Source organism: Pelobates fuscus, chromosome 12 (assembly GCF_036172605.1).
Source record: "Pelobates fuscus isolate aPelFus1 chromosome 12, aPelFus1.pri, whole genome shotgun sequence".
Classification (NCBI taxonomy): Eukaryota; Metazoa; Chordata; class Amphibia; order Anura; family Pelobatidae; genus Pelobates; species Pelobates fuscus.
Genome location: NC_086328.1, coordinates 13669016 through 13681076, shown reverse-complemented (window position 1 = coordinate 13681076; position 12061 = coordinate 13669016). Strand labels below are relative to the sequence as shown.

Sequence of the window (12061 nt, the reverse complement as noted above, 5' to 3'; positions counted from 1 at the left end):
ATAATGACAATTCAGTAAAATATTATTATTTATGGATATTTAACATCTCTCCAAGTAATTGCTGCAGGCTGTTTGTTGTCTGTTTTATTGTTACATTCTGTGTCAGTACATGTCCATGTGTATAATATTACTGTTAATAATAGTGATTATACTGTGTAATCCACATTGAATTGACATCATGGCACCAGCACTAACTAACAGCATTGCTGTAACAGGTGTCCTTGTTAAACTGCTCCCCCCGGAACACGAGCGCCGGATGTTTCGTTCCGAGGTATCTCAGCGTTTAGTCTTCCGATGAGCCTGATTGGCCAGTCAGTGAGGAGAGGGCGTGTCGAGGCTGGGATCGCACTGTGATTGGGCAGGGCGGAAGCAGCTGGTTTCCATGGACCAATAGGATGTGAGATAGTGTGTGTTGCATGGATCAGACTATGGTGAGTGTGGATAACAGAGAGAGGCTGAGAGCTCACAGGGATACCTGAGCAGCCTTTCCAAACAGTGAGTATATTCTGTATACAGGATTCTATATATTCTGTATATTCTGTACATTGTATATGCTGTATATTATATTATATTCTGTGTATTATATATATTATATACATTATACATTATATATTCTGTGTATTCTATATATTCTGTATAGTATATATATTCTGTATATTATATTCTATATATTCTGTGTATTATATATATATTATATATATTCTGTGTATTCTGTATATTCTATGTATACAGTATTCTGTGTATTCTATATATTCTGTATACTGGGGGCTAGTCTGCTGACTGGGGTCAGAGCATGACAAGTGCTGCCTTGTGGTATGTAGCATTCAAATGCTGCTGCAAGAAATTAATGGAGAACCATGCAGAATATGAATGCCACATACATGTCCTATCCATCAATATGTATGCGAGATGTGTGTCCAGGAAAACATAGTGGATCTTGCAGAATATGAATGCCACATACATGTCCTGTCCACCAATATGTATGAGAGATGTGTGTCCAGGTAAACATAGTGGATATTGCAGAATATGAATTCCGCATACATGTCCTGTCCATCAATATGTATGAGAGATGTGTGTCCAGGAAAACATAATGGATCTTGCAGAATATGAATGCCACATACATGCCAATATGTATGAGAGATGTGTGTCCAGGAAAATATTGGGAATCCTGCAAAATATGAATGCCACATATATGCCCTGTTCATTAATATGTATGAGAGATGTGTGTCCAGGAAAACGTAATGGATCTTGCAGAATATGAATTCTACATACATGTCAATATGTATGAGAGATGTGTGTCCAGGAAAACGTAATGGATCTTGCAGAATATGAATTCTACATACATGTCAACATGTATGAGAGATATGTGTCCAGGAAAACACTGGTAATCTTGCAGAATATGAATGCCACATACATATCCAGTCCATCAATATGTATGAGAGATGTGTGTCCAGGAAAACATGGTGGATCTGGCAGTCCTGGTGCTGACTGAGAGCTGCTGGATGGGCCAGTTTATTGGTGGGTTACAGCTCGCCAGCCACTGGAAAGGGATACGTTAAATCTATAGATGTTTTATTTATTCTTTTATATTGGCACAGTCTGACTCTGTGTGTCTTGTGATGTCAAACATTTACGTGTTGTTACGTCATGAGATTTTTCTCGCTCTACCTTGTAAAGCGTGTCACACAGGTTTATGCGATGTGCTTTGCAATGTCACACGGGTTTATAGAACCATATGATGTGATGTCACGCGGGTTTATAGGACCATATGATGTGATGTCACGCGGGTTTATAGAACCATATGATGTGATGTCACGCGGGTTTATAGGACCATATGATGTGATGTCACGCGGGTTTATAGGACCATATGATGTGATGTCACGCGGGTTTATAGGACCATATGATGTGATGTCACGCGGGTTTATAGAACCATATGATGTGATGTCACGCGGGTTTATAGGACCATATGATGTGATGTCACGCGGGTTTATAGAACCATATGATGTGATGTCACGCGGGTTTATAGGACCATATGATGTGATGTCACGCGGGTTTATAGGACCATATGATGTGATGTCACGCGGGTTTATAGGACCATATGATGTGATGTCACGCGGGTTTATAGGACCATATGATATGATGTGATGTCACGCGGGTTTATAGAACCATATGATGTGATGTCACGCGGGTTTAGCGCTGTGTATGTTGCGATTTCATGCAAGCAAGATGTGGACGTGTGTTTTGATGTGATGTCATCAAGGTTATGGCTTTGTGGTATGGTCGATGTAACGCAGGTGTGGTGTGATGTCACACAGGTTTATGCGATGTGCTTTGCAACGTCACATGTGGGTTTATTGAACAATATGATGTGATGTCATGCAGGTTTAGCGCTGTGTATGTTGAGATTTTTTTGCAAGCAAGACGTAGACGTGTGTTTTGATGTGATGTCATCAAGGTTATAGCTTTGTGGTATGGTGGATGTGATGCAGGTGTGGTGTGATGTCACACAGGTTTTTGCAAAATATATGCCACAGAATTTAGGCGCTACGTGATGGCACGTAAGATAAGCACTCTCTGTAGAGACGTCAGACAGGTTTAGGAGTTGGGTCATGCAGGTTGTGGTGCTTTCGGCGTTGATGTCACTTGTAATTAGATAACGTTTTTATAACTTTTTGTTGGTTTAAGGGCTGTATGTTGTAACATCACACATATTTAGGAGCTGCTTGTACTTCTAATGCTCTCCCTCTTGCAGGTTTTCGAAGACACGGAGTAACTATGAAGGTAGTCACTTGCACTGCCCCCGTTAACATCGCTGTTATAAAATACTGTGAGTATTAGCGGTTTATTAAACCCACACTGGCAAAGTGTTATCATTTTCCTATGCATCATACTTCACTTAAATCTTGTAATTCTAGTTTTCTTTTGTCTAAGGGGGAAAAAGAAACGAAGACCTTATCTTGCCAATTAACTCCTCTCTCAGCGTCACACTGCATCAGGACCAGGTTAGTGATCAATCACTCCATTATCTACAATTTTTATGTTCCTGTAACTAGAGATTAAAAACAAAACCTTTTTTTTGCCTGTTTTTACCGGAAAAACGTGGTCACACCAGCCTTAGGGTAATTATTCCTTTCTAAATACTCACTGCTGATTATCCTTTCTATCTAGATCTCAGAATTAACCTTTCCCTCTTATTATAGTCAGTGACTCAGATTCTTTTCACATCCTGCATTCTAAATTATCATCCAAATATTTGCAATTACTATTCTTAAATGTATTTAATGTTTCAGTTAAAAACAACCACCTCTATTGCGGCAAGCCGTGACTTTACGGAGGATAGGATCTGGCTGAATGGAAAAGAAGGTGATATCAACCACTCACGTCTGCAGTCCTGTTTGCGTGAAAGTGAGTTTTTATTACCTGTGTGTGTACAGGAGTCCTATGGCTAAGTTTAAAGGGATATTAAGACTTTAAAATTGAACTGTTGTTTTTTTTTTGCATGATCTGATAGCCTGTATTTACTGCTTTAAATGGACACTATGGGCACCCAGACCACTACAGCTCATTGAAGTGGTCCGGTTGCAGTGTCCCAGGTCCCTTAACCCTGGAAAGGTAATTATTGTAGTTTTTCAAAAAACTGCAAAAATTACCTTTCAGGGTTAACTCCTCTTCTAGTGGCTGACTACCAGACAGCCACTAGAGGGACTTCCAGGTTATGCATGGGGACGTCCAGCGTCACCCAAAATCCCACAGGAAAGCATTGGGTTCTAGATCCCAGGGGGGCCCGCGATGGAGGGGGAAGCCATAGCGCCAGAAAAACAAGTTGGTTTTCCTGGCACTATAGTTTCCCTTTAAGAAGCCCTCAATTTCAGAGGAACAGTGCAGGAATTGTGGATAGACAGAGAAAAAATATCAGCATTATTTACCTCTTTATTCTGATTAGCTTGATAATGTTTTGGATTCACTGCAGTATTCTGATTGGGTTAACAGTTGGAGCCAGTAAGATAAATTGAGCTGACCGTCCAGTCTTGGCCGCTAACTGTATGGTGTACAGAGCGGAATACACTATTGGCAGGGCCACTGTATGATAATAAGAAACTTCTATACTATTTATCATTATTGTTTTTTTAAATACATGCTTTGGGTGCCAGCATAAAGAACAGTTGAACTAGCATTCACCTTTACAATCCTCTTTCTAGTTCGTCGACTTGCGAGAAAAAGAAGAAATAATGCAGCAGAGGACACGGTCTCCAGAATCCTAAACTACAAAGTTCATATATGTTCGGTCAACAACTTCCCTACAGCTGCAGGACTGGCATCGTCTGCAGCTGGATATGCCTGTCTGGGTAAGGCATCTCTCGCCTGCTTTAGTAGTATAGAGAGCCACACAGAGAGTTTGTAAGATAAGCTGGGGATAGAGTGTGAACTCTTTGTCGTGATAATTTGTGTTAATAAAGTTATGCATTGTTCTCTCACTGTGTACTTCTATTAGGTGTCATTTGGATCAAAATGCAAATCAATCACTATTCCTTTCAGCAACGAGCTGCATAGACAATAGGTTGCTTTTTGTTGATATTTTTTTTTTTAGCCTAGGTGGAGTGGTGAAGGGATTTGACATGAGCATTGCCTAAATAAAACTTGCAAAAAAATTTAATGGTACTCCAAATTTACTACCCTCTCTAAATATATCTTCCTGTTGTTTAGTGTACACCCTGGCAAAGTTGTACGGTGTGGAGGGGGAGCTGTCTGAGATTGCTCGGCAGGGATCTGGCAGCGCGTGCAGGAGCATATATGGAGGATTTGTACAGTGGGTGATGGGAGAGAGAGAGGATGGGAAAGACAGCCTAGCGCAGCAGGTGGAGACAGAATCTCATTGGCCAGAGCTTCGGATCCTCATCTTGGTGGTAAGAGGCAGAGGGATGTGGATTGGGATATACCGTGCCTGCAAAGGCCGCGGCAAAGGAGCGCTGGGAAAAGCGTTTCATAAATATCACTTTGTAAATCTGTACTGAATACATTGCAGGAGTTCAGCAATATTAACGTACCTTCTGTAGTAACAATCTGCATCACACTAACCTCCTTATACATTCTAATATGATTTATTACTCAGTAACGTTCATTATGAGTCTATTTGGTTTTCACATTGTTTCTATCTTATATTGTTTGTATCTTTAAATAATCTGAACAGTTGGAAATGTTCTCTGATTTGCCAGTTGGAGGGCTTCTCGGCGTAGGTGGCATTAATGGTCACAGGCTAACAACAAAACCCCATAATAATGGTTGTAAGGTATATTTTTATTTATCTGTTAGAACCGGGAAGCCCAAGTTCAAATCCCAGTCAGACTACCTCTCCTGAATGGATGAAAAACGCGGGCATTGCACCTAATGATATCTATATGCCACCTCAAATCCTTATATATAATTGTACAGCGCTGCGGAACATGTTGGCACTAAATAAATGCCAAAATAATAGTACATACCTGCCCTGATTGTACTTACTTTTATTTAGTTTCCTTGTTTATATGGGCTTAATACTTCTGCCATCATTGAAACCTGGAAACATTGTTGTCAGAAAACACCATTGAGAGATGTTATCATATTCCATGATACTTTATTATAGAATTCCTTTCTGGTGTTCTGTCAGGGGAAGCAAGATCCCCAGGCTTCTATGATGCATAAAGCAGTGGCAAGGTATTGTTGCTTTCTGCTGAAGTTTATCATCAACGGCTATCAGAATAGATAAGTGATGTTTTTTTTTTTTTTTTCCTTTTCTTTTTTTCAGGTGAGCGCTGAGAAGAAACACGTTGGCAGCACCTCTGGGATGCAAACCAGCGTTGAGACCAGCCCCTTACTAAAGGTAGCTAAATACCTGCTCTTACCTTCATCTTAACCCCTTCTTCATTTCTTTCACTTCCTGTAGCCACTTCCTTATTCTCTCTCTCGATTCGTTTAAGTTTTTTTTTTTTTTTTAATTAGCTACAAATGTCTAAAACCTTTGCTAAGTTAAAAGAACACTGTAAGAACCATAACCCCTTCAGTACACTGATCCAGGAGGCGTGGCTCAGAAAGAGAGTTTCTGGCTCTCTGCAGATGTAGTGCAAGCAGGGAGCAGCGCTTAGTGGCTCCAATATAAGAAATCAACCATTCTAAAACAATGTAGATACTCAAAATCGGAGGATGGGTGTCATGTAGTTGTTATGGTGCTGAGTGTTCCTTTTATGTGGTATCTTGGTATCATGCGTGTGAATACTTTTTGTATTGATGCCAAACGAGACTAACAAATCTAACTTGTTCCCTAGCTCCGAGCTGAGACCGTGGTACCCGAACGGATGAAAGATATGATCGAATCCATAAAGAAGCGGGATTTTGAATCTTTTGGCCAGTTGACAATGAAGGACAGTAACCAGTTCCATGCCACCTGTCTTGATACCTATCCTCCTATATTCTACCTTAACCAGATTTCACAGAGGATCATCAGCCTGGTGCACCGATACAATGACCACTACGGACAAACCAAGGTATGAGACCTCGCCGGAGGTAATGGCATAAATGGCTGTCATGTTCTGTCAGTATCTGGTTCTGGAAACGTTATCTTCGGGAAAACAGTCTACTGTGTCAAAAGGAATTAAAGGAATTGTGAAAGCCTATATCATTCAGAGAAGAAAAGAATTAGAGTTGACATGATAGAAACCTACTAATGTATCACATTTTTATATACAATATGGTGATGCTTTTCATAGAGAATAGGGTAGCTGGAATCATGAGAAATGATCTGATCGTGGGAGAAGAGAAGATTTAGGGAGAAATGCCAACAAATGTAATTTTACAAAAGGAGCAGTTGATGCATGGAATAGCCTTGCATCAGAGGTTTTGGAGTGTAATTTAAAGGGATCCTATAGTGCCAGGAAAAAAGTTATTTTCTTGGCACTATAGGGTTAATAGGTTCCCCCTCTCCCGTGGGACTGAGGGGCTTAAAAACCCCTTCAGCCACTTACCTGAATCCAGCGCCGATGTCCCTCGGCGCTGGGTCAGGCTCCGCCCCCTCTCCTTCCCCGCCGACATCAGCCGGCGAGGGATACCTAATGCGCATCCACGGCAATGGCCAGGCGTGCATTAGACCTTCACATAGGAAAGCATTATTCAATGCTTTCCTATAGGGAAAATCTGACGCCGGAGGTCCGTAAAGACGTCCAGCGTCAGATAACGGACCAAAAGTCCATTTAGATTCTGGAAGCCCTCTAGTGGCTGTCTGTTAGACAGCCACATAGGGCAGACTTAGAGCTGCAATGTAAACATTGCAATTTCTCTGGATACAAGAATAAATTCTGTGTTTCGTAACTAGTGGGTGGGCAGACTGACGTCTATCTGTTGTCATAATCTGTTCCTAAACTGAGTATTTTCCTCTAGGTTGCGTACAGTTTTGATGCAGGTCCTAATGCCGTCATCTTTACATTGGAGCCAACAGTCAATGAGTTTGTGGAGCTGGTGAAACGTTCCTTTCCTCCAGAATCCAATGGAGACACGTAAGTGTATTTAAGAAGCATCCTGTAAGGTTTACCGTATTTTTTGCTCCATAAGACTCACCTAGTTTTTAGAGGAAGAAACACAGAAAAAAATAATATTCTGAACAAACTGTCCCATAGTGTTTCTTACTACTGCACAGTTTGTTCAGAATATTTTTTTTCTTCCCTGTCCCATAGTGTTCTCCCCCCCCTCCCATAGTCTTCTCCCCCCCCTCCCATAGTCTCCCCCCCATAGTTTTCTCCCCACCCTCCCATAGTCTTCTCCCCTCCCATAGTCTTCTCCCCTCCCATAGTCTTCTCCCCCCCATAGTTTTCTCCCCACCCTCCCATAGTCTTCTCCCCCCCTCCCATAGTCTTCTCCCCCCCTCCCATAGTCTTCTCCCCCCCTCCCATAGTCTTCTCCCCCCCTCCCATAGTCTTCTCCCCCCTCCCATAGTCTTCTCCCCCCCTCCCATAGTCTCCCCCCCCCCCCTCCCATAGTCTTCTCCCCCCCCCTCCCATAGTCTTCTCCCCCCCTCCCATAGTCTTCTCCCCCCCCATAGTCTTCTCCCCCCCTCCCATAGTCTTCTCCCCTCCCATAGTCTTCTCCCCTCCCATAGTCTTCTCCCCCCCATAGTTTTCTCCCCCCCCTCCCATAGTCTTCTCCCCCCCTCCCATAGTCTTCTCCCCCCTCCCATAGTCTTCTCCCCCCCTCCCATAGTCTTCTCCCCCCTCCCATAGTCTTCTCCCCCCTCCCATAGTCTTCTCCCCCCCCTCCCATAGTCTTCCCCCCCCCCCTCCCATAGTCTTCTCCCCCCCCTCCCATAGTCTCCCCCCCCCCCTCCCATAGTCTTCTCCCCCCCCTCCCATAGTCTTCTCCCCCCCCATAGTCTTCTCCCCCCCATAGTTTTCTCCCCCCCCTCCCATAGTCTTCTCCCCTCCCATAGTCTTCTCCCCTCCCATAGTCTTCTCCCCTCCCATAGTCTTCTCCCCCCCATAGTTTTCTCCCCCCCTCCCATAGTCTTCTCCCCCCCTCCCATAGTCTTCTCCCCCCCCCTCCCATAGTCTTCTCCCCCCCTCCCATAGTCTTCTCCCCCCCTCCCATAGTCTTCTCCCCCCCTCCCATAGTATTCTCCCCTCCCATAGTCTTCTCCCCTCCCATAGTCTTCCCCCCCTCCCATAGTCTTCTCCCCCCCTCCCATAGTCTTCTCCCCCCCTCCCATAGTCTTCTCCCCCCCTCCCATAGTCTTCTCCCCCCCTCCCATAGTCTTCTCCCCCCCCTCCCATAGTCTTCTCCCCCCTCCCATAGTCTTCTCCCCCCCATAGTCTTCTCCCCCCCATAGTTTTCTCCCCCCCATAGTTTTCTCCCCCCCATAGTTTTCTCCCCCCCATAGTTTTCTCCCCCCCATAGTTTTCTCCCCCCCATAGTCTTCTCCCCCCTCCCATAGTCTTCTCCCCCCCATAGTTTTCTCCCCCCCCATAGTCTTCTCCCCCCCTCCCATAGTCTTCTCCCCCCCCTCCCATAGTCTTCTCCCCCCCTCCCATAGTCTTCCCCTCCCCCCCATAGTCTTCTCCTCCCCCCTCCCATAGTCTTCCCCCCCCCTCCCCCCCTCCCATAGTCTTCCCCCTCCCCTCCCCCCCTCCCATAGTCTTCCCCCTCCCCTTGTCCCATAATTTCTTACCTGTCTTGTAGCATGGGCTGGCCTTACAGCGCGCACCGCGGTACTGGAACTTCAATTTCAGGTTCCGGTTTCCGGCGGGACTGATAGGAAGTGTGCACACTGAGTGCGCACTTCCTTTCAGTCCCGCCGGAAACCGGAACCTGAAATTGAAGTTCCTGTACCGCGGTGCGTGCTGTGAAGCCGGCCCACGCTACAAGACAGGTAAGTAAAGCTTCATATTCGCTCTATAAGACGCACAGACATTTCCCCTCACTTTTGAGGGGGGAAAAAGTGCGTCTTATGGAGCGAAAAATACGGTAATTGGTAGCTTGGCTGTAAATTCCCTGTTAATTACTGTGGTTTCACATTGAATCTGATGGCTGCAGGTTCTTGAAAGGACTACCGGTTAATCCTGGACTGCTCTCTCCAGATCTGCTGTCTGCTGTAGGATCTGATCTGTGCCCAGGAGGGGTACAATATATCATTGCTACACAGGTACGTTATAGCCGGAACTCATAGCCAAATTAAAGAGCCAGTATCGTGGCTACATTGAAGTCCACAATCAATTAGTTTTTTGGAGCTGGTGGTGTTCTCCTGGACACATGTCTTCTTCATAATGGTCGGTCGCACATGAAGTGCTGCCCTACAGTGTGCTGCCCTATAGTGTGCTGCAAGATTCCTTAACCCCTTAAGGACCAAACTTCTGGAATAAAAGGGAATCATAACATGTCACACATGTCATGTGTCCTTAGGGGTTAAAGGGCTACTCCAAGCAACATGACCTCTTTACAGATTTGAAGTGTTCATGGTGCCTTGAGTCTGTATGTGTAGTGTTTCGATATGAAACGCTGCACCTAAGGAGTTTAACCCCTCTGTTACTGTAAGTGTAACTCCAACCCCATTGGGGTGCCATTTGCCACCCAAAATCAGAGCAACAGACAGCCAACGGCGGTATGGCCTCCCTCCTCCATGCCACCCATGTCCTTAACTCAGATTGTCCTTTTTTTGTTTGTTTGTTTGTTTGTTTTGTTGTTTTTATGTTGTTTTGTTTTTTTTGAGGGGGGAGATTTTTTTTGGTTACTATACCAAATAAAGAGTTTTCTTGAAACCCTTGCTTTTACTTACTACAAGACAGCACCTTTCCTGCGCTGCCCATCCACACATCCATGCAGGAAGTGATATATGGGCAGAAAGACATGGGGGATCTGGTAACTCCGGTTGATACAGGTAGCTCTCCAGTGTCAAAGTACAGCAAAGCATCATGGGGCTTGTAACGTCCCAACTGTTTTGCCCAATGTTGATTACTTCTGCTCCAAAGATGCAAATAAACTCCATTCTATAATGTTTTTAAATACATTTTATTTGCAGCCAGGACCTGGGCCATCTAAATCAGAAGATGTCAGTCTGGATCTGCTGGGATCAGATGGGCTTCCAAAGCAAAGTGTCTGAAAAGGATGTTGCAAAAAGGACTACTTTTATAATTTATCACAGGATTCCATTTTTATTGTTAAAATGCTCATCGAGGTGGCCATAAGATCCTGCTTTCTTTTGTAATTTATATAAACCTCTTCCTGTGCCAGTAGGACATTTACTTTTTTACACGGCTTGGTTCTAGGACGGCAGCAGCGGAAGGTACACATTTTGCTGCAAGAAATATCGGGATATTGTTGGCCACTCAGGGAATTAAAATGGCCGCCGGCACTTAAAAGTGAATTTTCTTGTGTCTGTTCAAAACTCTTCAGGAAGTAAATCAACACTTACACAGCCTGCATACCCTGGCAAAACAAAAAAAAATAGAATATTCTAGCACTTGCTCTTTGAAAATACTTGCAGGCTCTAATTTTATTAATCAGTTTTCCTTAACCCCTTAAGGACCAAACTTCTGGAATAAAAGGGAATCATGACATGTCTAACATGTCTTGTGTCCTTAAGGGGTTAAACAATATCTTGTTTTCCAAATTCTGTCTGTCATCTATTAGTCTCTAATATTTGCAGATCTATACAGCCCAGCTGCCATTAAAAGGGAAACTGTCACTTCTCAGGAATTAACGCCACAGAATAAAGCTGTGAAAATCACCTGTAACTTTTTTTCGCCTTTTTTTTTTTATAATCATAACAGCTCAGACAAGTCTAAGTCCAGTTCAGACAAGGCTAAGCCATGACAAGCTTTTTTTAAATGAAGCAGAGAATATTTTTAGGTCTCCTTCTTTGCTGAGTGCCAGGTGCAGAGGATGGAGTTTATAACCATGGTTGACAGGGAGTTAAGATGGATGTGCCCAGTTGTTGGATAAAGAGGTGTGGATTTCTACATTTAATAAAAATTTTCACACATCACTAATACATATTAGCTAAATATAGGGATACGTAAACATAATATTAAAAATCGTGGATAGTGACAGTTCCTTTTCAAATTAGTGAGACATTGCATTGTGACACATGAGCTTTAGAGACACAATACATGAAAATGAATACAGTATACAGATTAATAATCATTTAATAGGTGCATAGTGATGTTAATAAAACACAACAAATAATCCGATATACACAAAATATACCAAATACATGAGAAGACCCCTCGTCACTGCGGTGGCAATTTAGGTCCTATTTCTCTAATACAGACATACTGCCGGTGGACACCTGATCGGTTCTTGATTGCTTGTCCAGGATCCAGCTTCCTAATAGAGCAGCGGTACTTGGTTCTGGACACAAAGCTGCATTTCCTGTTGGTCGGAGCAGTCCCTTCGTATTCAACAGGCCCCAGGCAACTTCACGCAGTCAGCTGGTTAATAAAACATCGCTGCCTTGTCAGGTAGAACTTGAAGTTGTTTTGTTTAATTTATTCTGTGTTATAAAATTAAAGAATGGGTCCATGTTAAAAAAACTAAACCAAGAAGCCCT

At 43.5% G+C, this 12061-nt stretch overlaps 1 protein-coding gene across 1 annotated transcript; it reads left to right on the top strand.

Annotated features, from left to right (window-relative positions):
• The first annotated feature begins 409 nt into the window (after positions 1 to 409).
• Positions 410 to 11239, top strand: MVD (mevalonate diphosphate decarboxylase). The gene is made up of 11 exons (XM_063437667.1): positions 410 to 495; positions 2753 to 2827; positions 2932 to 3002; positions 3291 to 3405; positions 4200 to 4346; positions 4705 to 4904; positions 5783 to 5857; positions 6300 to 6518; positions 7408 to 7523; positions 9550 to 9658; positions 10532 to 11239. The coding sequence occupies exons 2-11, from the start codon at positions 2776 to 2778 to the stop codon at positions 10610 to 10612; spliced, it is 1185 nt and encodes a 394-aa protein (XP_063293737.1). The 5' UTR covers positions 410 to 495; positions 2753 to 2775; the 3' UTR covers positions 10613 to 11239.
• The last annotated feature ends 822 nt before the right edge of the window (positions 11240 to 12061 follow it).

What these genes read in the sequence shown, in the direction of transcription:
- MVD (XM_063437667.1), top strand. Translation starts at nt 2,776, where the DNA reads ATGAAGGTAGTCACTTGCACTGCCCCCGTTAACATCGCTGTTATAAAA. An exon ending in CATCGCTGTTATAAAATACT is followed by an intron (nt 2,828 to 2,931) that starts GTGAGTATTAGC and finishes CTTTTGTCTAAG; the next exon opens with GGGGAAAAAGAAACGAAGAC. An exon ending in TCACACTGCATCAGGACCAG is followed by an intron (nt 3,003 to 3,290) that starts GTTAGTGATCAA and finishes TTAATGTTTCAG; the next exon opens with TTAAAAACAACCACCTCTAT.